At 34.9% G+C, this 24287-nt stretch overlaps 1 protein-coding gene across 1 annotated transcript in view; it reads right to left on the bottom strand.

Moving 5' to 3' along the window:
• LOC136030036 (tuberin-like) overlaps window positions 1-22141 on the bottom strand; it is a 142291-nt gene extending 120150 nt beyond the window's left edge. Inside the window, exons 1-5 of the mRNA XM_065708653.1 lie at window positions 22021-22141; window positions 11744-11880; window positions 9408-9601; window positions 4969-5166; window positions 2106-2339 (exon numbers count right to left, since the gene is read on the bottom strand). Coding sequence (XP_065564725.1) covers window positions 2106-2339; window positions 4969-5166; window positions 9408-9601; window positions 11744-11880; window positions 22021-22102 — 845 coding nt within the window. The 5' untranslated portion in view covers window positions 22103-22141. The remainder of the gene's footprint in view (window positions 1-2105; window positions 2340-4968; window positions 5167-9407; window positions 9602-11743; window positions 11881-22020) is intronic.
• Between the last annotated feature and the right edge of the window lie 2146 nt (window positions 22142-24287).

Genomic DNA, 24287 nt, shown 5'->3' with positions numbered 1-24287 from the left:
CCCTAACTCTTCAATGCTCCGATAAATCAGTTGAACAGGTCCAAGAATTTAAATACTTAGGAAGCTGGATAGAAAATACTCGCTATGTAACATTTGAAATCAAGAGAAGGATTGGACAAGCATCAGGCGCCTTCAACAGACTAACACCAATTTGGAGAAGCAACAAATACTCACTTCGTTTAAAATTGCGCCTGTTTAACAGCAATGTGTTGTCTATATTGAAGTACACCAGTGAATGTTGGAAACTCCACCAACAACTTGAGAAACGTATCCTTGGATTCGAAAACATTTGCCTTCGAAGAATCCTCAAAATCAGTTGGCAACAGAAAATTACCAATAGGGAAATCCGGCTGAAAACAAACCAGCTCATAGTGACCGAAGTTTTGAAGAAACGAAGATGGACATATTTGGGTCATGTTCTACGCATGCCCGAAGACAGACTGCCCTCAAGAGTGTATCAGTGGCAGCCTGAAGGAAGACGAGGCCGACCAAAACACACACTGCGGAGGCAGTATGCTCGGGACCTGAAAAAGGCAAACATTTCCCTCACTCCGCAATGGGAAGATATCACTGCAGCCACACAGCTTCGTGATGAATGGAGAGAATATGACGACGCCGATGGCTCAGGAGGATCTAAGGTCTTCGACCGGTATAGAAAAAATGTAAGTTAAACAACTCAATCGTTTAAGAAGTGGCGTCAATCCATTAATTTTTGTTGTTTGGGGAGGGAATTTGTCGTTTTCCTCCATTTTCTCGATTAAATTCCCAAAAAAGGCATTATCAAATGAAAAATAAACAATTATTTTCCAAAAGCGAGCCAATAAAAAATCTAGGGGGTAAGTGCCCCCTCCCCCTATTGATGCCAGTGGTCTTAAGCTGAAAGAGGTACAGGCACGACATCTTAAACCCCTTCTAGTCCTAGTTTGGAATATAGAGCCATTCCTGAAAGTTTTGAACACAAAAAACTTCCAAGTTAGCAGAAAGCCACTCTCCTACACTTTACCCTCAATGTGCTCAACATCCCAATCTCTACATTACAATCAAAAATAAAAGCAAACAATTGGCTTTTTTCACGATAAATAAAAGATGTGGAATAATAAAAGTGGTACCAGTGTATTTACATATAAATTAACTGCTAATTGGAATACAAATCCTACTTTTAAATCATCAATTTCCGTTTATTTCCCAATTCGTCAGTCGGGTATCAAAAGGACGTATTATGGATCCCCATAATTGTAAATGTTCAGAAGAGCAAAAAAAACCTCACAACTTTTTTATTTCCCCTCCAAGAACCTTGAAACTAAAACAGATCGATGTGTAAATCAATACATATCAATCCCTTCTTTTTTTATTTCTTTTCTCAGTATTTTGGAATAATTTCATATTTAATCACTTCAATATTAACTATTGTGATTATTGATTAATATTTATGCTAATAACCACCATAAATAATATGGCTGATTCAGTTCTAAATTTTTATTTTTCTCAACTGCTTATTTTACTAAGTTAATCTAATTTGGTAAATGCGACAGTAAGCATTAAATTGCAAAAGAATGAAATTCTTAAAAACACCACAACTACTATTAACAACTCATTGTAGCATAAAGCCACCTAAGGCTTACACAACTACGGACACTTCCCCTCCACCCGAATTTGCTCGAAGCTTCAGACTTTATGTCCTCGCATCAAGTTCTAATTTTCTGTAAATACTTACTTGAGACCTCTTTCCACCCCGTTCTGGGAGGATGAAAAAAAGAACAATCATCGCCAATCTATCATCTTTCATCTGTAAAACATAGCCTAGCCATCTTAACCTTCATTCCATTATAGCCCTAAGGTGTTATTGGTATTATTGCCCGTAAGATCAAACACATATTTTTGCACACCTTATTATCGATCTACGGCCATCGAAAGAGTTCCCAAAACTGTCCCTAGACAATTCCACTGGAAGACCTTTAGTGTAAATTCCTCCACCTTTCAAAGCACCCACGTTTCAGAACCATAGCTGACCACTGGCATTACCATTGCTATCAAAATTCTGATATTAGTTCGCAGATTTATCTTCCTATTCTTCCAAACTTTTCAAAAAGCCCTGCTTGAATTACCTTATTAAAGTATAAACAGCAGTTGTTCCAACAGACGTTCCAATTATGTTTCTCATAATGGTCCATGCCACAGAACAATGTTTTTCCAGATTTACCAGCCGACAAAGGGTTGTTACCATGGCCTGCAAGGATTCAATACGCAAAAGTGAATATTTAACAATGGCGTCTAATATTTCCAGTGTTTTTGAAACCTCAGCTACAGTTTTACTGGTACAGCAAAGATGGCATAACATCCTAAAATATAAAGGTTAGTCATATTTGGTTGCACAAATTCTGGAGGACAATAAGAGGATTTTTGAGAAAGGGGCCATTTTAAACATTTTTTAGTTCTAATGCAATTCTTTAACCCACTAGGCACGAACATTCCCAAAGGCGATAAATATTTGGAATTTATTTTCTCAGTGGTGGTTTGAGCGTTTGAATCAGAAATTCTGCCGCTACGTTAAGAGATGATAAAATATTCCAAAAGAATTTTTGTTTCAGAGTTGTTTTTTTTAGGTTATTCTTTCCGCAATTCGAACAGTAGCCCATCAAAGTCAAGCAAAATATGGAGCTTTGAGAATACAATGGAAACTGTGAAACAATTCTCACCCTTTTAGATTTTGGAGTTCGTGTCTCTGGAAGAGGCTGCCAGATGTAAAAAAAAGAAGAAAAAATAAAAGAAGAAAGGCTTTGTTATGTCTAACGCGATAAAAAGTTGTTAACAAAACAAAACTTTCTTTTTTTGCAGATAAAACGTATAGGTGGGGTCTCAGATTTGAATTTGATCCTGCAAGACGATGAACCTGATTAAATCAACATTATGCAACCTAACGTAGTCGGTAGAACAAGAAATGAATAAGAGATAGCATATTTCAGTGCTATCATGACAGTCGAGTCAGCTACATATTCTGATATGGCCACAGTGGATTTCCTTGGTGAACTGTGAATCCCATCCATTGAGCATGCTGGTGCGGTCAACTAGAGACCTTTCAAGGATCAAGACAAGAACGGAGGGGGAAGAAAACGCCTATCAACATCTCAAAATGGAAGACATGGGTCAGCTTCGAACCTAGTCTTTAATATGAACCTCGACCTAACTTATAGGAAAAATTATCTCATCTGGTCGAGAAAGAGCCTTGTCAGATTTTTAATTCTATACCGAAAGAATAAGGCGGCATTTCGTCACTGAAACTAGAAGGTAACCCTAGCTTAATAATAAATTAAAAAATAACCCTAGCTTCATCTACACCAAAAAGGATGTAGAAAAAATGATTGGTTAAATTTTATTGATAGATATGATCTTCCAGATCTGGACATCTTCCATAGATATGATCTTCCTCTGGACAGCATGTAACCTACATGTATGTCCTATTATATGTTATATGTTCTATTATACCAATGAATGAACCTGGTCTTGGTAAAATAACGTTTTCTACCGAAGTCTTGTTTCCCATATAAGAATTTGATGCCGTTTTTCAAAACAAGTAGCCTATTCAGCGCTTATCGTGAAGTTATTTTGGTTTCATAAAACTCTTTATTTTTGCTTATTTGAATTTTCAAAAGACAGTTTTTAAAACTCACAATCCTGTAGAGTTGTGAAAATGTGAGATATCCACTAATCAAGTTCAAGATCAACCAAGGAAATAATCTTTTTCACCAAGTTCAGTTTCCCTGTAAGAAATTGACGCTTTTTTTCGAAAACAAGGTTCAATGCAGAGTTTATTATAACACTGTTTCGCTAAAAAAAAAAAAAAAAAAAAAAAAAAAAAAATGCCACTACAATGAGAGATTTCCTAAGGACGGTAGGACATCCCTCTTTATGTAGAAAGTGCAATGATTTTATTAGTTGTATTATTTTAGGTTTTGTACATTTTCTGAAATTTTGACTATTATAAATTTTGTATTTATAATTGGAATAGTTGGTATTTTATGATTTTCGACAGGGTATTAGACTAATTGTTACTTTGTGTGTAGTAGATTAATCAGTACGACGAAGCATGATTTTGAAGATGGTGGGTCAATGTAAAACTCATCTAGATTTTTTTTTTTTTTTTTTTTTTTTTTTTTTTTTTTTTTTCTAGGTTGATGAAAAACAGAAGAAGGATCCTGGAGCGTAGAAAAGAAATTCTGGAAGCTCCATTCAATTACACCAACAACAAAACAACTGTTTCACTTTCATAAATCTCTTAAACAATTTTTACTTATTTAAATTCCACTTACCGTTAATTTTTGTGGCTTTATTTCATGTACTTTTCCAAGCACCATTTTGGAATCTTGTGATAGCTTAAGAGAGATTAGAAAAAATCTTTTTTTTTAATTTGCTTAGGTAATATCGAAGACCGCACTGCCCTTCCATAAATAACAGTTCGAATATGGATAAATTCGTCTATTAGGCAGTGATAATTCACAAAAAAATACTGGATATTTCGATCACTGTAAATGTGATTGAACAACCAGCATATTTTTTGATTGTTTTTTATTTTACTGTCTAATAAAAGGATTTATCTCTATTCGAAGCATTATTTATCGTAAATTTACGAGGTTCCTTCTTCAGCTCCCCAGTTGGATTCGAAATCGTTTGAAGAAATATTTGATAACCGACCTTATTCTTAGTGTTGATGACCTGGCCTCTAACCTGAGTAGTAAAGGAATGAACCACCCCTGAATGGGTATTCTTTTTTGAATTTTTTTGAAGTTGATATTAAGTATTTTTGTGTACAGAATTTTTTTTGCCTGTTTTTTTACTCCATCCTTTTCATTTTTTCTGTTGATGGGTAATTAAATATTTCATTTTTATTTGTCACTCTCCTGTAAATCAATGAAAATGTGAGATATCCCTTTCGTTTTGAGAACGTCAATATAGTAATGAAGAAAAGAATACCTTGTCAGCTTGATGGTGAATGCATCGGACAAGCAACTGGCATGGAACTTAACCAAGTTCAAGATGAAAGATAGGAGCTGAACCCCATGACCTGTTTTCTGCGCCTTGGGCAAAGTGACATAGATATACCCAGATATTTGATCTTCATTCTCACACAAGTTCCTTCCATTACTAGTGAGTGCATTTAAAATTTCAATCCTAAAAAAACAGTTAGATTTATTATTAGCTTAACATGTACTTTTTGAAATAAAAGTCATCTATACTTGTAGCAATTTCATCCTTAAATGAAATCTATAAGGGTCTCAGTAATTTTAGAGGAATTATCTATCGATATTAATGAAGTAAATTAATTTCTCGTGAGGAAATAGAAATTGCTTCCAAATTATTCGGAACTGCAAATACCAAATGCTTGACATCAAGTGTGTGTCCGAGATTTTGTTCCGTCGGGGGAATGTTTTCCGTGGAGGGGGTGAAAAACTTTTAACAAGAGCTAAGAGCTCATATGGCACATGTGACGAGGTCGGAAGAGCCAAGAGCTAATATGGTATGAGCTCTAGCAAAATTCTAAGAATCAATAGATTGCTTTAAAAGGAAAATCAAAGCTTAATGCCGGTCAGGACTTAAAAAAAGAGCTCTGAGTCACGAGGTCCTTCTAAATATAAAAATTCATTAATATCCGATAACCCACTCGTAAATTAAAGTACCTCAATTTTTCCCCTCCATTCAGCCCCCGGATGGTCGATTGGAGGAAAACGACTTTATCAAGTCAATTTGTGCAGCTCCCTGACACGCCTACCAATTTTCATCGTCCTAGCACGTCCAGAAGTACCAAACTCGCCAAAGCACTGAACCTTACCCCCTAACTCCCCCAAAGAGAGCGGATCCCCCAAAGAATCACGTATCTAAGACATTAATAAGCGTTTTCCAAGATTTCCGGTTTCCCCCTCCGAATCCCCTCCAATGTCACCATATCTGGTTGGGACTTGAAATAATAGCTCTGAGACATGAGTTCCTTCTAAATATCAAATTTCATTAAGATCCGGTCACCCGTTCTTAAGTTAAAAATACATCAATTTTTCTAATTTCTCCAAACTAACCCCCAGCTCCCCCAAAGAAAACGGATCCATTCTAATTATGCCAATCACGTATCTATAACTTGTGCTTAGTCTTACCATCAAGTTTCATCACGATCTCTCCACTCTAAGCGTTTTCCTAGATTTCCGGTTTCTAAGATTTCTGTTTCCCCCCTGCAACCCTCTATGTCCCCGGGTCCAATTCGAATTAAAAATTTAGCATCTGAGACATAATATTCTTCTGCATATTAAGTTTCATTAAGATCCGATCACCCATTCGTAAGATACCTCGATTTTCACGTTTTCCAAGAATTCCGGTTTTCCCCTCCAACTCCCCCCAATGTCACAGGATCTGGTCGAGATTTAAAATGATCTAAAACACAAGATCCTTCTAAATATCAAATTTCATTAAGATCTGATCACCCGTTCGTAAGATACAAATACCTCATTTTTTCAAATTTTTCCAAATTACTCCCCCCCCCCCCAACTTCACCAAAGAGAGTGGATCCGGTCCAGTTATGTCAGTCACGTATCTCGGAATTGTGCTTATTCTTCCCAACAATTTTCATCCTGATCTCTCCGCTTTAAACGTTTTCTAAGATCCCCCCCCCCCAATGACACTGGATCCGGTCGGGATTTAAAATAAGACATCTAAGTTACAAGGTCCTTCAAAATGATAAAATTACATTAAGATCCGATCACTTCTTCGCAAGTTAAAAATGCCTCATTTTTTCTATTTTTTTAGAATTAAAAACTCCCCCAAAGAGAGCAGATCCGTTCCGGTTATGACAATCACGTATCTAGGACTTTTAATTATTTTTCCCATGAAGTTTCATTCCGATCCCTCCTCTCTAAGCGTTTTCCAAGATTTTAGGTTCTCTCCCCCCAATATCACCGGATCCAGTCGGGATTTAAAATAACAGCTCTGAGACACTATATCCTTCCAAACATCAAATTTCATTAAGATCCCATCACTCTTTCGTAAGTTAAAAATACCTAATTTTTCTATTTTTCATAATCAACCCACCCTCCAATTCCCCCAAAGAGAGCGGATCTGCTCCGGTTACGTTAATCACGTACCTAGGACTTGTGCTTATTTTTCCCACCAAGTTTCATTCCGATCCCTCCACTCTAAGCGTTTTCCAATATTTTAGGCTCCCCCCCAACTCCCCCAATGTCACCGGATTCGGTCGGGATTTAAAATAAGATCTTTGAGACAAGATATTCTTCCAAACATAAAATTTCATTAAGATCCAATCACCCGTTCGGAAGTTAAAAATACCTCCTTTTTCCGATCTAACCGTCCCCACTCCCCCCCCCCAGATGGTCGAAGCGGAGAAATGAAGATTTCTAATTTAATCTCGTCTTATTCCTGATACGCCTGCCAAATTTCATCGTCCTAGCTTACCGGGAAGTGCCTAAAGTAGCAAAACCGGGACAGACAAACGGACAGACAGACCGACCGACCGACAGAATTAGCGATCGCTATATGTCACTTGGTAGATACCAAGTGCCACAAGAACGCATGAAATGTTTGTTTATATTCATTTTTGCTACGTTTTTACAAGTCAAACAAAGTTCCAGAGTGGGGGTTCAAACCCCTTAACCCCCCCCCCTTGGATACGGCCTTGCTTGACATTTATAAAATGATAAGTTGAACGAAGATCAAGTATAAATCATTACATAAATTGGTTGAGATGTTTGGAGACAAAGGAGAAGTTTAGGTGACGGTATGGTGCTTGTGAAGGTGGTAAAATTAACCATATTTTATTAAGGATTTGATATTGAATCTTATGGCTTAGTAGTCATGGAGAGGATGTAGAAGAGTGGGGAGGGGGGACAAATGAAGCTAAAACAAATGGAGCTGAGAGAACGGACATTGCACTGTTACATTTACGAAATTGCGATGATGCTGAAAGTAAACATTGGACATATTATGCGGTATATAACTCTGAACACCATTATAAATATTACTAATATTCATACGTAATACAATTTTTCCTATTAGAAAGAAATAGAAATAAAAATGAACGAAGAACATAAAATCGAAAATGAACAAAACTAACAATAATAAATGGAATCGAACTTAAAACAGAATGAAAACAAGATATATTGGAATACTGTTTTTTTGTTATTATTGTATACACAAACAAAAATTAAAGTGGCGCTTATTTTCAGCAACGTTTCTTCCTTTAACTCCATTCGTTTGGTAAGTCTAGAAACTCAAGGACTGGATAAAACTTTCACATATATTATCTTAGAGTACCCAACACAAATTATTGAGCTTGACTAATAAAAAAGTCCAATTTAAAACAAAAAGAAAACTACCACAAAGGCGAGCAGTTCTGCCACCACCAGTCTCTTCATCAAACCCTCCTGAAGCACAAAGTGCCATTTCCGCTTCGATGACAACAAGCCATATATTAAACAGTCTTTATTTCTTTATATTACAATATTAATAAAAAAAAATCAAATTACTAACATTTTTGTTAAGGATTCCCGATTTAAATATATTTTTGAAAATGATACCGAATGACGAACATTTTGGCTAGTAAATAGACGGTTTCGCCGGTTCGTCTGTGCCTTTCTCATAGTTGCCCGCCGAAATCAATTAAAATTTACCTATTAAACATTGCTTTTAAACTATCCCACGTATAGGTAAAACCTTTTTACTACAGGTAAAAACTCTTTACTTCTAAGTTAAATCCAGCGGTTAAATTTGATCTGTTTATTCAAAAGACGATGGCATATCATATTTATAATAGAAAAAAACTTTGGAAATACTCACTTATGAAATGAAAATTCATTTCTCCCCCCACCCCGACTTTTAATCGAATTCTTCATCCAAGTGCCCGAGTATTGTAGTATTATATCAATTTTTTTATTTCACAGATATATTTTTTTCCTAAAAAGATAATATAAAATAGTATAAATAAAAGAACTCTAATATAAAAATAATGAACTCTATATAAAAATGAATAAAAAGAATATAAAATAAATAACAAAATAAAATAAAAAATAAATAAACTCTAACGTGAAAGAAAAATATGGTCGACCTCAAATCCATCATCATGAGATTAAGAATATTGTGCTCAACCAACTGAGCTAATCATATTCACTATTTCGATTTTAAATCTTGGTTGCATTTACATATTGAAATAGACGACTTTCCTTAAAATGGATTTCCTCAAAAAAAAAAAAGTTTTCAGACCTACCCAATCATTATTTAAGTCTAGCTGTTTTATTTTGCTCGGTAAAACTAAATGACGTTATTCATTCTTAGAGACAAAATTGTTTGTTTTTTTGTTGTTTTTTTTGTTATTACCCTTCCTCTTTGAGTAGAGAATTAACATGAAAAAAACTAACATCCAATAAAGGTCTTCCAACTCTTTAGAGTTTTTAATGAAATGTAAGATCTTCAGCCACATTGGAACAGCAAATCTTTCTCTTTGACCTATAATCAAGTTTCGTAGAAATTCATAGACTTGATGTCGGTGTTCAACTGGGACTGATGGTGAGAAGAAATCTTGCAAACAGTTCCAAAATACCTCGGTTGCATTCTGGAACAATAAAAATATGGCTGAACGCAATTCTTAAAATAAGAAACATCAAATACATGACCAGTGACATGACAATACATGACCAGTGACATTATTTTTTTGATTCGGGTCCCCTTGGCCCAAGAACTTTCGGATAAGTTTCAAGCGTTGGGCGGTAATTTAATTAAACGATATATCGATACATAGATGTTTTTACTTTCAATATTCGATATATCGATTTCGATATTTCTTATCAGTCTTTGCTCAGATTTACTCTAGACTTTGTCGAAGTTCAATAGAAAAATTGTAATTCAAGTGTACTATCAAAAAAACTTCAAACTTTGAATAATATAAAATTAAACAATAAAAAAACTTCGATTACATAGATGAATACAATAGAAATCCAAATTCGAAATTACTCGGGCTTAGGAAAAAGAATGATAGCCTACTGCTACTTTTGGCTATTCAAAATCAGCAACATGTCAATGTTTTTTCCCTGGGTGTTGGTTCTATTTTTTAGTGATTAAAAAAAAAAAAATTATCAGATGAAAGCAAGGACGAGCATTAAACTTGAAAGGTTCTACCCAATTACGAAATCAAGATTAAACATGCTTCCTTTTCCCCCTAATAAAACCTATTTATCAACAATTGGCAATTTGCATCATTTACGGCCCTTGCTCCAGAGACTGTGGGGGTTACTTCATCACAATAGGCACATTTATTGGACCTTTAACACTTTAAAAAAATGGCTATCTCAAAGTTTTGATTGGATGTGTTGAACGGTTACAGCAGGGGAAGGGGGGGGGGGTAGCAAAAAGGTATAGGAAGGGGGCAGGGTGACCTCCCACCAATTCGGGTCTCAAAAAAGGCACTAGTACTTTCTGATTTCACGCTGACTTAGTCCCTTTTCATGTTTCTTTACACACTCCTTTTGTACAAGGTGGCCAAGAAAGAAAATTAACAAATAACAATACGCTGAAAGCACATGGCTCTGTGCCAACTGCGTTGCTAGACCATTTGCATCTGATTTTAGTATGAAACTATTTCAAATGGTTCCCTCCACGCTGGCAACCCTGCAGAACAGGAGCAATAAAAAAAAAGAAAAGAAAAATTTGTCTAAGAAATTATTTGTGCATCTGTTGAAACATGACTAATTTCTAGCTAACTTTAAATAAATAGGTTAAGTTAAAAAAATAAAAAAAAATAAAAAGGCTACATGATCCTTAGACAAGAAAGAAAAAGTACCAAGATTTACCCCATTGTCAAATTTTAAATAGAAATAGATAGAGGCTTTTTTTAAAAAGGGAGAAAAGGTTATATGACACTTTCAAAAATGGCATGTAAAAATACAATCAGCATACCTGCTTACAAATTTCGGATAGAATTACTGTAATCTCAGCAATTAAGAACGTTCAATACCAAAAATATAATTTTGCGAGTTTAAGCATGAGCTGACAGTCTCTAAGACAAAGGGCCAATTAACAGAATTCCTGGCACCATAGGGAGCTTGCAAAGCAATTTTGGTAAAAATTAATAGGGGATCTTGGATGTGTCAACAGTTCAAAAAGCTAATGAGAGGCTAGTTTAAAACCAAGAAAACCTATAATCTCCTACTATTCGTGAAGCAAAACGCTGTCTAATCAATGTACACAACGAATATAAAAATTGCATCCTGTGTCTGCAGAGGTTTCAATCAATCAGTAAGTACAAGAGGAAGCTTCCAAAGCCATCAAATTAGTCAATGAGACATGTTTTTCCTACTGATGTTTTCCAAGCAGGTACACTAGAGTATTTTTAGGAACTGCCCGCCCTTTCCTGAACTTTAAAAAGAAAATTCTGCTCTGTTAAATAAAAAAAAAATTAAGTTTTCTAATGATGTAAGTTAAACCACAATATCTCTATCTCTGACAGAAAATGGGAAAAGTTAAATGGTTTTTCTAAGATTTCAAGGAAAGTAAATGTTGGCTTTAGTTTTTAGTTGCCTTATTCAGATCTCTTATCAAAGCTATGCAAGTTATGGCAAAACCAACCAATCATTTAAGAACAGATTGGTCACATAACTAAAAAAATAATGAACTAGTTGGTAAAGCTCATTCCCCACCCCCCACCCCAAAAAAAGAAAAAATAGGGTCAATGGTGTCTTTATGTATAAGGTTTAAATACCTCTTCAAGTCGTTTCTTCTCAACAATTTCAGATAAATCCTTAAGAGCTTTCAGCCTCACAGCAGGTGGATTTGGTGCAGAAATCTCAGCAAAAACGTCTGGTTTGACTACATACTCTGTTTTGTACTTTGGGTTTCCTGAAAATAATATAAACTAAAGCAATTTATTCAATCAAGCTTATAACAATTGTTAAATAATAAATGACTAACTTGCGTCCTGGTTTCATGTGCAACAACTCAGGTAGCACTCACTCTACAAAATAGCTGTTTCAAATACATCGGGTCTGGAGTGTGCAACTGAGAGGTTATTTGAATTGGTCTAGTCCGCAATTGAACTTGACACTTTTAAGAAAATTCAATTTATTTAGAAATTACCCTAATTCATTTTCAAATCAATGCTGATTTGATTACAATGATTTATAATTCAATTGTAAACATAATTCAATTCGAAGTGATGAAAATACATTACAAAACGCAACAAACATATCACAAGAAATTGCACTTTGAGAGAAAAAAATTTGGAAAGTTCTTGGTTGTTAATCAAGTCCTCTGCCAAGCCCCACTACGTATAGATGATGTCACACCTCCTTTTGGATTAAACTCTTTGGATTGTCAGTCCTTCAAAGGGCTCAAGGAATGGCACTAGGTATTGTAGCAGGAGTCGCTTTGAGTATATCCACTCTTGGACATTCATTTTTAAAGTATATTCTAAGTTACAACTGTGTAATCCTCAGGAATGCATCTTGGCTGGAAGGTATGTGTGGTAAGACCTGGGTTATTTGATGATGTATACTTTGTGAAATAGTAAAGCCTGATACAAAAAAAGTACATTATCATCACGGACGAAATTATTCCTTAGAAAGAACCCAAAGAGTTAGAGTAGACTATAGCATGCCTGATCCAGCAAGAATGATAAGTGGAGTGATACAAGGTAGTCTGATTTGTCCTCTCCTCTTCATCAAAAGGATCAACATCAGCAGTACCAAAATCTAAGAACATAAAACAAGACTCAGCAGGAAGATCATATCATTTCTAGATGCACTAACAATACAGATAGACATTGACACTCTAACTGAGAACCTTCAAAGTCTAGTTCTCAACTTCAAAGCATCAAAAATCAAAGCACTGTCAATAGTGAAGAAAAAGACTGTTTCTGCTCCCTAGCTAATGTTAAACAAAAAGGCAGATGCAAAATAACACTGAAACTTGTTGAATCTGAAAATGACCTTGGTATTATTGTTGACTTGCAGTTAAAATCCAACGAGCACATTCAGAAGACCACTCCCAAAGAATTACCACTCATTTGGCTGATCAGATGAAGTTTCAAAGACTTAAGACAATCAAACTTTTGCATAGCCCTACAAGGAGATTGTCAGACTTACAGTAGGGTGTGGAAACATGATTTGGGGATTTCATTACAAAATAGACTTGACAGCACTGAAAAGCATCCAAAGATATGCAACCAAACTCCTCCCTGGTCCAAAAGACAGAAGCTATGAAGACTAACTTTTTTAATTGGATACACTGACCCTGAAATATAGACTAATAAGAGGAGACCAGATACAATTTTGCAAACCAAAGTACAGCCTGGAAATCTATCTTTTCAGAAATATTTTCACCATCCAAAGGTAAATTACAACTGGACACCATTGAAGTGTTTCAAACTGTAGCAATACATAGAATGAAGGCCAATTTTTAGTGACTGAATTGTAGAGGACTGGAACTCAACCCCCACAAGCAGTTGTGGAATCATAAACCCTAAATAGTTTCTAAAATGGTCTAGAGAAATTATGGCCAAGACACTTTTATACACACAACTCTCACTTGACTTTATTAAAAACAACATGAGTAATTTTGATGAACTAACTGGCAGCCATCTGGAGAGTCCTAAAACAAGGATATGTTCCTAATTACACTAAAAATCATGTATGTTAAACAGATCAACATACAAAAGAAACTGAATCACACTTATGTGGGCTTTGTGATACTCTGGGATCAAATACAATGAGTTGGCAGAAAAAGCAGTTAAAGCTACAGCATCACTGACATTCTACTGATTGCAACCTTTCATTCTCATCTCTCAAAGCAGCAGCAAGGAGGAACAACTATGAGAGGGCGGAGCAGAATTGGCATAGAAAGAAATTTAAACCCATATTGGCTAAACATACTTTAAAACTTAATAGCCTAGGTCTGGACTACAGATGGTTACTGAAGCTATTATAGGTATTGGGAATTTTTAGAATCATCAAACAGTTTGTGGTAACAAACTGTAGTAAGGAGTGACCTGGCTCAATAGTAACCAAAACTCTAAAAAATGGAATTTTGATATCAATAGTTACATCAAAAGAATCGCATTTTAATCCTGATTTTAAATATATAAGTTTTATCAAGATCAGTTATACCTATCAAAAGTTACAAGCCTGAGAAAATTAGCCTCATTTTAGAAAATAGGAGGAAACACTCCCTAAAAGTCATACAATCTTAACGAAAATCACACCATCAGATTCAGCGTATCAGAGAACCTTGATGTAGAAGTTTCAAGCTCCAATCTACAAAAATGTGCAATTTCGCATTTTTTGCCAGAAGACAGATCATGGATGTGTGTTTATTTGTTTTTTTTTTGTTGTTGTTGTTTTTTTTCCCCAGGGATTATCGTATCGACTGAGTGGTCCTAGAATGTCTCGAGACGGCTCATTCTAACGGAAATTAAAAGTTCTAGTGCCCTTTTTAAGTAACCAAAAAAATTGGAGGGCACCTAGGCCCCCTCTCACGCTCATTTTCCCCCAAAGTCACCAGATCAAAATTCTAAGATAGCCATTTTATTCACCATAATCGAAACCTAATAACTATGTCTTTAGGGACGACTTACTCCCCCGCAGTCCCCATGGGAGAGGCTGCAAGTTACCAGCTTTGACCTGTGTTTACCTATACTTTCCTTCCTAATTGACTGAGATATAACTGTAGGCTAAATGCACAACAACAAAAAAAAACACTACTGATGAAATTTTTACTTTATATTATGAAATATATTCTATTAATCAGACTTTATGATATTTGGACAGAGCATTGATTGAGAGATCAAATAGCATGAGCCCTACTTATAGTAGGAAGAAAACACTAAAGTGCTCTCTAAAGAAGAGTGGTTGTTCTCTGGGGTTATCCAAAAATCAAATAAAGCCTATTGTCATACCTATTGAAAAAAGACAAGTTTTAAAAACAATATGGGTTTATCCTTGGCAAATTTGTAGTTTTCAACATAATTTAGCTGGGACAAAAGTGAATACATTACATGGTGCCTTTTCTTATGCTTTTTCATAGTTTAATAATTTTTCTCAAGGAAATTCTATTTTGAACGGAAAAGTATAACATTCCATATTAACCAAAGTTTAAAAGCACTTTTCTAAAAAACTTTCAAGTGAGGAAAAATTGCCATTTGTAGTTGATTCAGGAATGACAATTTTGTAGTAGTTTTCAAAAAAAGCCTGAAACACCTTGAGAATTATGTCATTTATGAGGGATTTCTAGCTGTTTCTAAAATTTCTGCAAATTTGCTTTCAAAATAACATCTCACAAGGCCTAATAACACTAAGGAAAATAATAATTACCATTCCCAAATCAGCAGTACATGGCAATTTTTATCACCAGCCAGCATTTTTTTAGAAACGTATTTTAAACATTTGGTTACTATGGGTTATTCTTAGCCCTTCTAGAGCATTATTTTATGCCCTTCAAGGACTCAAAATATAATTTGCCTTAAAGACAACCATTACATTAATTTGCACTTTGGAGTAAATTAAGATCTACTAAGTGCATTAGTCCATGAGCCCTGCAGGCAGCACGGCAAGGTCTGTATTCTATATTTAATCAATAAACCTTGTTTGAGATCTTTTTTTTTTAGTTTTATCACTTTTTGTTGCATAAATATAGAATACAAACCTAGCCCTGTTGCCTGCAGGACTCATTGACTAATACACTTTGCTCTATAGGTAATGCTACCTAAAAGCAAGCCCACTTTATAAATTTTTAGTCTTGTTGGAGGGGGATTTTAGAAAGCTAAAAATTGGATACACTTCTCTAATAATGACAAAGAAATAATATACAATCATCAGAATCTTGCTATATGCAGTATTAGGCAATTTAGACAGCTTGTGATGAAACTAAAGATTTACCTTAACATCAAATGCCACCCACTGGTATGCATTTAACTATGGAATAGCATGAATATAGCATTAAATGGTATGTTCGATTTTATCCTAACTAAATTATTTTGTAAAGTGCATGTTTACCTTATTCTTGATTTTAATCCCATAATTTTGCAAGGAATTGGTTTGAGAAGCTTGTATCTACTAGGTTCTTATTAAAGATAGAAAAAAAACACTGCTCTAAGCTTTTAGGCTGTATTTTCTGGCTTAAAATATTATGCCTTAAAAATTGAATTTGTTTAGTTAATTAGAATTTCATGGTCGAAATTTGAACAATACTTGGTAAAATTCAAGTTTAGTGACTATTGGCTATCTTGGAAAGGGTTTAGGTTAGGAAAATGAAACTTTCAGGGATGGGTCTATAGGCTAAAGTATAGGTAAAATTCTAGTCCATTGACTTCTTGCTATCTTGGAAAGTTGTTGGGCTAGAGAATTGAAACTTTCAGGGATGTGCCTACAGGCTAAAGTATATCCCAGAAAGTTATTTTGAGATCCCTAACTATACCCCTTCCCCCTCCTCTATATAACGCAGTTTTTTGTGCATTACAGCTTATATTTTGGTCAAATTTGATCCTATATTACTAATTCAACTTTAAATTCAACTAATTCAACCTAAATTCAACTTTTCACTGTTTTTTAAGCTACTACATTCCATAATTAGTTCACTGGCATTGAAAACAATTATTACCTTTTATGGTATAGTTCACAATTGAATTTAGGCATTTAAATGCACCCCCTGTTTGAAACGTCTTATCTTTATATGGCCTTTCACAGGGGTAATACAGATAAAACTTTGAACTTTTAAGGGGCTTCTCATTCAAAATTATCGTTGCTACAATTGGGTAAGGTTTATGTTATATGTGTGTCAATAACATTTATTTTGTAAATCATAGCAGCATAGAGAAAGTCAATTTCTTCAAGAAGGCCCAATAACAATTCTTAGAAACCTGAAGAGAGGCGAAACAGAAATTTAGTGGGAAAAATAAGCACAAGTCCTAAATATGTAATTGACATTACCGTAAAGGATACGCTCTCTTTGGGGGAGGGTTAATTTGAAAAAATTAGAAAGATGTATTTGTAACTTATGAATGGGTGATCAGATCTTAATGAAGTTTGATATTTAGAAGGATCTTGTGCTTCAGAGCTCCTATTTTAAATTCCAACCAGATCCAGTGGCATTGAGGGGAGTTGGATGGGGAAACCGGAAATCTTGGAAGACGGAAAATTGAGGTATCTTTATCTTGCAAATAGGGTGGTCGGATCTTAATGAAACTTGATATGTAGAAAGATCTTATGTCTGAGATGCTTAATATAGATGCTTATACAGAAATTACTCTGTATATGAAAGGGGTTTTTCCTCCTCAACGCCCCGCTTTTTACGCTAAAGTTTGACACTTTCTGTTAACTTTACTCTTTAAAACAGTAAAAAACTTTAGCGTAAAGAGTGGGTGTTAAGGAGGAAAAGGCCTTTTCATATAAGGAGTAATTTCTGTTCATTTTAAGTTCTCCTTACTTTCAGTTAAAAACACTTGTTTTTTATTTAATTTAAACCATAGTTTTATAAATATATATTTAAAATTATCAAAATAAGCCAAAAATAAGCCCTTAATAAACATTAATTACAACACAACCATCCAGAAAAGAAGTTTTACAAAGGAAAGTAAAGAACCATATTAAACTTAAGACAAGCTTCAACACATTCCTATAATATTTAAAGCTCAATGTTTTGTGAGAAACCAGGAAAGGAAAATATATAATTAATGAAAAAAATCAAATAGTTGAGAAAATGAGAATTTTGTCAGCCAGTAGCAAAATATGAAGACAAAAATCAAGCAAATATTTCGACAAGGACCTCTGAATAATGGAAGTGTTTTCACACAAAATGAAGTGGTGAGGGTTATTGTGGACGTGTTGGGCCAAGGTAGAATCAAAATTCTTGGGCCTTTGGTGCAAACTATGACTTTGTTGATTGAATATTTGTGTTTCAACAATCCCTTCTCCCAATTGTTGGCGTTTTACCAATATAGAAGATTTAGAAATGTTACACACCCCTTAAAATTTGAAAACTGGTATTTTTCACATTTCTAAATCTCTTTCATAGGGTGGTATCCAGGAAATTTCCAAGGGGGAAGGGGTATTAAAGAATTTTTTGAGGAATCTTTATAAAACAAAAACTATGAAATGCATGAAAGACTTGTTTATATTCGTTTTGTTACGTTTTTACAAGTCGGAGAAAGGTTTCAGACAGGGGGTACATACCCTTTAGCGCTCCTGGATACGGCTTGTTTTTTCCTAGCCTATTTGAATTTAACGGGAAAAGATTGTATTAATTTTCTCACAACCTCCCACATATTTACATTCTCATTAAAACAAACAGTCTTCTCAATATTTGAACTCCACATTAATTACTCTTTTAAATACTGGATGACACATGGAAAGGTAATTACAAGTGACATAACAATTCCCCTGGAAGCCAGAGCAGCTTTCCAGGATCTGAAAGGAGCTTTTGATGAAGTTATAAGGTAATTTGGTATTCTTATTTTTAATATATTTGTGAGAAATTTTTGAAAAATTTAATGTTACTTCTTTGTTTTCACTTGAATAATCCATTTTTATGGCACTTGATATTAGCCAAGTGACATATAGTGATCGCAAATTCTGTTGTTCTGTTGATTGCGCTCAATAATGATTCTTAAAAAACTTGAAGAGAGGCAAAACAGAAATCTGAGACCAGTGGTGTCAATTACAGGAGGGACAAGGGAACTGCCCCATACTCCCCCTCTAGATTTTTTTTTTATATTTTCATTGAAAATGCCTTTATTTGTGTCTTCTTTGAAAAAGAATGACAGATTCCCCCCCTGCAATATTTTCAAAAGCATTTTACACCTCCTAATCATTATTGGGCCTTCTTGAAGATAATACGAAAAAAACTTCGTTTCTTAAAGAGTTAAAGAGGCTGCATCCCAAAGTCGAACCTTAAAACGTACAGGAATTAGGAGAGGCAGTTGGGGGGCTGCCACCCCCCAAACCCCCCGCTTTTAAAGACTCTTTTGTACAGGTTCTTTGTTGTACACCAACAAACCCCCAGCTCTTAGCTTGTGTGCTATGTGTCTGGGAAACAGTTTCAATAATTATGTTAAAATGTAAATGGAGTGGTCAACTTCATTGTTACTAATTTATAGTTTCAGCGCAATGGTTCTCCTGTCCTCTTGTGTTTAACATTTTTCGAAGTTATTCCATTATTCATTCATTTAAATTTTTTTGTCAATTAAAATAGGGCCTTTCCGAAGCCAAGAGCGGGGGCTGAGGGGGGCGGCAGCCCCCCACAACAAAAAGCCCGTACAAAAGAGTCTTTAAAAGCGGGGGGTTTGGGGGGGCGGCAGCCCCCCAACTGCCTCTCCTAATTCCTGTACATTTTAAGGTTCAACTTTGGGATGCAGCCTCTTTAACTCTTTAAGAAAACGAAGTTTTTTTCATATTATTTCTGTACGTTTTCCTACAATCCATGGTGGACGTAATTTAATAATAATTTTCCATGTTTATTTTCTCACTTTCTGTATCAATAAATTCAAACTGACAAAATTATCTAATTTTGATAAGTTTAATAGTTTAGCAGCTTAATTAAAAATTTAGCAGCTAGTGGTTTTTACCCACTCACCTCCGGTTTATGGGCCCAGCGTGCTTCTGCTGCGCCAAGCTCCTGTTATACTTGTTATCAAACAAGTTATTACAATAGAAAATTTCACCAACCACTTCAATTAGGAAATCAATTTAAATGGTTCATTTAACTTGCTTCCATCAAGCCTTACCCCTGCTTCAGTATGAATTCTTGTGAACATTCCAGTATGTAATTCTGATCACATGTTTCCATGTTTATTTTCTCCCTTTCTGTATCAATAAATTCAAACTGACAAAATTACCTAATTTTACAAATTTTAAAAAGTTAGCAGCTAGCGGTTTTGATCCACCGACCTCTGGGTTATGGGACCAGCATGCTTCTGCTGCGCCAAGCTGCTGTTAGTGTAAGAATTTTTCAAACAGGTGATGTTATTACAATAGAAAATTTTACCTTCAATGGGGAAATGGGTTTTTCTAAGCTAGAAAATCGGGGGGTTAAGATCTTCCAATGAAACTTTCCAGGCAAATTACTTGGAGAATTCCATGTCAAATGAGTCTTTGTACACCCAGATCCGATGTTGGCTGTGACCTGTAGGCATGGCAGAAAAAAAAGAATATGAACATAAAGCGGCTATGCATGGTTTCTGGAAAACAGGGAAGGAGTTATCGGATTGAGCTGAACTTTCGCGGATAAGCTCCTGGGCCCTAGGGGACCTTAACTTGTGAATTTCAGCCCAATCGGACAACATTAAAGGGGGGCTGGGGTTGGTGGGTTGAAACTTTCAGCCAGATTTTCCCCATGAAGGAAAAGTTGGAGGGGGATGAAATTTGGCAGGTTTCTTAGTTGGAGCTCGGCTACGAAATGCATCCCTCCCCATCCCTCTGCAACCACTGGAACCGAAGATCACTTAACATTGTCATGGTTCGCCTCTTTAAAGAGGCATGAGTGTGCCTCCTTGAAATTGACTTTCTCTATGCTGTTATGATTTACAAAACAAATGTTATTGACACACATATAACATAAACATTACCCAATTGTAGCAACAAATGATAATTTTGAGTGAGAAGCCCCTTAAAAGTTCAAAGTCTTATCCATATTACCCCTGTGAAAAGCCATTTAAAGATAAGATGTTTCAAACAGGGGGTGTGTTTAAATGCCTACATTCCATTTTGAACTATACCATAAAAGGTAATAATTGTTTTTCAATGCTGGTGAACTAATTATGGAATATAGTAGCTTAAAAAACAGTGAAAAGTTGAATTTGTCTAAGGTAAGCAAGGATTTACACTTTTAATAGTAATATAGGATCAAATTTGACCAGAATATAAGCTATAATGCACAAAAAACTGCATCATATAGAGGAGGGGGAAGGGGTATAGTTGGGGATCTCAAAATAACTTCCTGGGATATACTTTAGCCTGTAGACACATCCCCAGAAGTTTCAATTCTCTAGCCCAACAACTTTCCAAGATAGATAGAAGTCAATGGACTAGAATCTAACCAAAGTATAGGCTATCCTGGGAAGGTAATTTAAAATACTCACCTCTACTCCTTCTCTCTCTTGGGGGTCCTAAAATTTGCCTACATGGCAGGTCTATATCTATTGAAATTTTGACAAAACAACATTTTACCTTAATTTTCAGTTACCATTTGCCTTTTCTCTGCTTTTAGTTCTGAAAAATGCAACTCCTCTTATTTGAGTAGAATTCTGAGTCATATCAATGTTGTTGTTTTTTTTCAAAGTTAAGGAAATGCATTTGCATGTCTTTAAAATCTTATAAATTGGGATTGAGCAAAGTTGTGAAGCTGAAAACATTTTTTTTTTAATCTGTTCAAGCAGAAGATCTATTTTGCAAGATTTCACTTCTAAAACACACATATTCTTAAAGGTCATGACACTGTAGAGGGAGTGGAGGTAGGTACTTCAATATACCTTACCATGATATACTTTAGCCTTTAGGCCCATCCCTGAAAGTTTTATCTTCCTAACCTAACCCCTTTCTGAGACAGCCAAAAGTCACTAAACTAGAATTTTCTAAAACCATTGACCAATGCATAAAAAGTGATGAAGTTATGTGTAATTCTAGTTTTGATTTTATAGACAAATGTAACCATAATGTGGCCTGGGCGTAAGGGTCATTTATGGCCCATGCCAAGTTTAAAGGGCAACCCACATTCCAACCAAAGGCTTTTGCTTTTTCAATTGGCAAACCAGATGGTTCAAGCTAGGCTATTTGTAGAATAAAGGAGTGTATAAGGTGGGATTATTGAACCAAAATCTTGATCATGAGTTCGCTATCTTGACATTTAGTAAAACAGCATTTTCATAATCAAAATTGTTAGTGGAGTGACCTAGGTATTTACAATCCAGTTTGTAAGTAAAAGCAACCTCTGACCTAATTACACCAACTGTCAACAATCGCTAAAGCAAAATTCTAGCACTAGTTATCAGAGTACCTGTAGCAGTAGACGAAGCTCTAGTGTTTGTTTTAAAAAATTGCTTAAATAGGTCCTGAAATTTTTTATCTCCAGTACTCATTCTTTGGAAACTGCCTCAAATGAAATTGTCTATATGAATAAAACTATAGCATTTTATATATTTATAGATGGCAGAAGGTTAACAATTAAAACTAATTATTTTCAATGATTTTGAAAACGGTTAGTTCGTAATGTTTTTTTTTTAATTTAGCATTTTTATGCTAATTCACTATCTCGTAGCAGAACACGCACTTATGTGTTCTGGATATACTTACTTTCAAAAAATATATTCCAGCCCCTCTAATTGGGCTGGATATGGCCCTGGGCTATATAAAAGTTGCTGAATATGCGGGTTTACACAGTTTTTGTGCTTATTTCTTGCAATAAGCTGTTCATTAATGCCTTTTAAATCAATTTGAAGATGAATTGACGATAACCCAATAGAATTTCCAGCAACATCGACTGGCAGAATTCGATTCGAGCTATTGAATTGTACAATGGATAATAAAACTGTTCTTAAAAACCAAACAGAAGTTGCCACAAATAAGAACATAGTTGTTTTCACTTCAAATTGTCTCGTTGTGAAGTATTATTTGAGCTTCAGTATAAACAAAATTTTTAGAAATAAAAAGGAATTATTTAGCATGGGTGCCACGATTTCAATTATGTTTGTGTGAATAGTTCACGAGCTAGTCATTTCTGCCATATGTTTTGTATCACCAAAAATTGAAATAAAGCAAAAGACGTAGATGGCAAACTAAAAAAAGTTTTTAAAAATATAAAAAAAGCAAGGATAATCACAAACGTTCATAACTTTTACTTGCATTTCAAGAGGGGTAGAGAATTGGCAAATATTAAACCTGAAAATTAACTCTTAAGGTTAATTTGACTTTGCTTATATGTACGGGCTCATTGCAGTAAATTTATTCAGCGAACTCTGAAGGAATTCAATAATTTTTTTCTTATTTTTTGAAAGAAAAGATGACACAGAATTTTCCGTCCATACTTGGTATTCTTGGTATGGCTTGCATTGGTGAGAAATTCAGTTCAAAAATAATTTGAGAATCGCAAGAAAAACGAATCTAGTCTTTTGGGCCAAAAATATTGTATCGGTATTTCCAATGAACTAGTTATTTAATTGATCTCCTTTGTGACCAGCTGACAACCCTGGACAGTTTGTCAATAAAAGCATAACGTTTAGTCGGTTCAACTTTTTATCATCTTTTTTTTTTCGAAGATTTCGCCAAAAACCATTGAGCAACAAGAGAATATGGGACGTAAACTAGTGAGAGCTATTTCTGGGCTAAAGCTGTGACTTGTTTAAACTTTTTTTTCTTACCCATTTTGTGTGTTTCCGAGACATGTCCCACCTTATTCTCTATGCATATATCCATGGTAAAGAACGTTGTATCCACAGAAATTTGATTAAAAATGCCTCAATTACTGTCTATGGTCACATGATTTTCATGTCCATGCTGTAAATTGTTTTTATCTTAATATGTGTTTTCATATATTTTTCTCTTTTCTTTTCATGATTAATACCAAAAGGTGAATTAATTTACGAAATACTAAGGCAGGGTGATAAGGGAGAATAAACAGAAAAACTTTACACATTTTGTCGTAGCTTCATCAATTAGTGTTAAATGACTTCCCCCGAAACGGGCTTTGAATCTACATTGCTTCTCCTTTGGAAGTTAAAATTTCATAAACGTGGAAAGGAATAAACCTATCATATTGATTCAATGCCTCAAATGGCAGTTTATAATACAAACTTATTGGATAATCTACTAACGTGCTACATTGTCAAAGATTGGCAATTGCTAAATTGAATATTTTTGAGATAAAGATCATCCTGTTATTGGTAGGTAGTTTTTATATACCCCTTTCACCTTTCACTACGATTCATCACTATTTAGAGATTCAAGAAGTAAAAAAAATTGCGTCCGTGGGATAGCTGACAACGTTTATTAACACCAAATTGGAAAAGATAGGTTCATGTGAATACAGATCAATGCATTCAAACAGAGATTTTCAAACAGCTATCCCAAAGTGCGAATAATAAGATCACAAAGATTTAGTGCCATACTCCGAGTTTATCCTCTACCTTTCCTAAAACTGCACTGTTCTTCTTTTAAAACTTTTTCTACAGAATCTCTCAGTCTAAAAAGTATCATATTATTAAGTGAGTTGTTACCTAAAGAGACCAGACTAATGCCTCAATAATTACCACGCCTAGATCAGCTCAT

This window comes from Artemia franciscana, chromosome 8 (assembly GCF_032884065.1).
Source record: "Artemia franciscana chromosome 8, ASM3288406v1, whole genome shotgun sequence".
Classification (NCBI taxonomy): domain Eukaryota; kingdom Metazoa; phylum Arthropoda; class Branchiopoda; order Anostraca; family Artemiidae; genus Artemia; species Artemia franciscana.
Note: the sequence above shows the minus strand (reverse complement) of the source record. Positions and strands in the feature narration are given on the sequence as shown.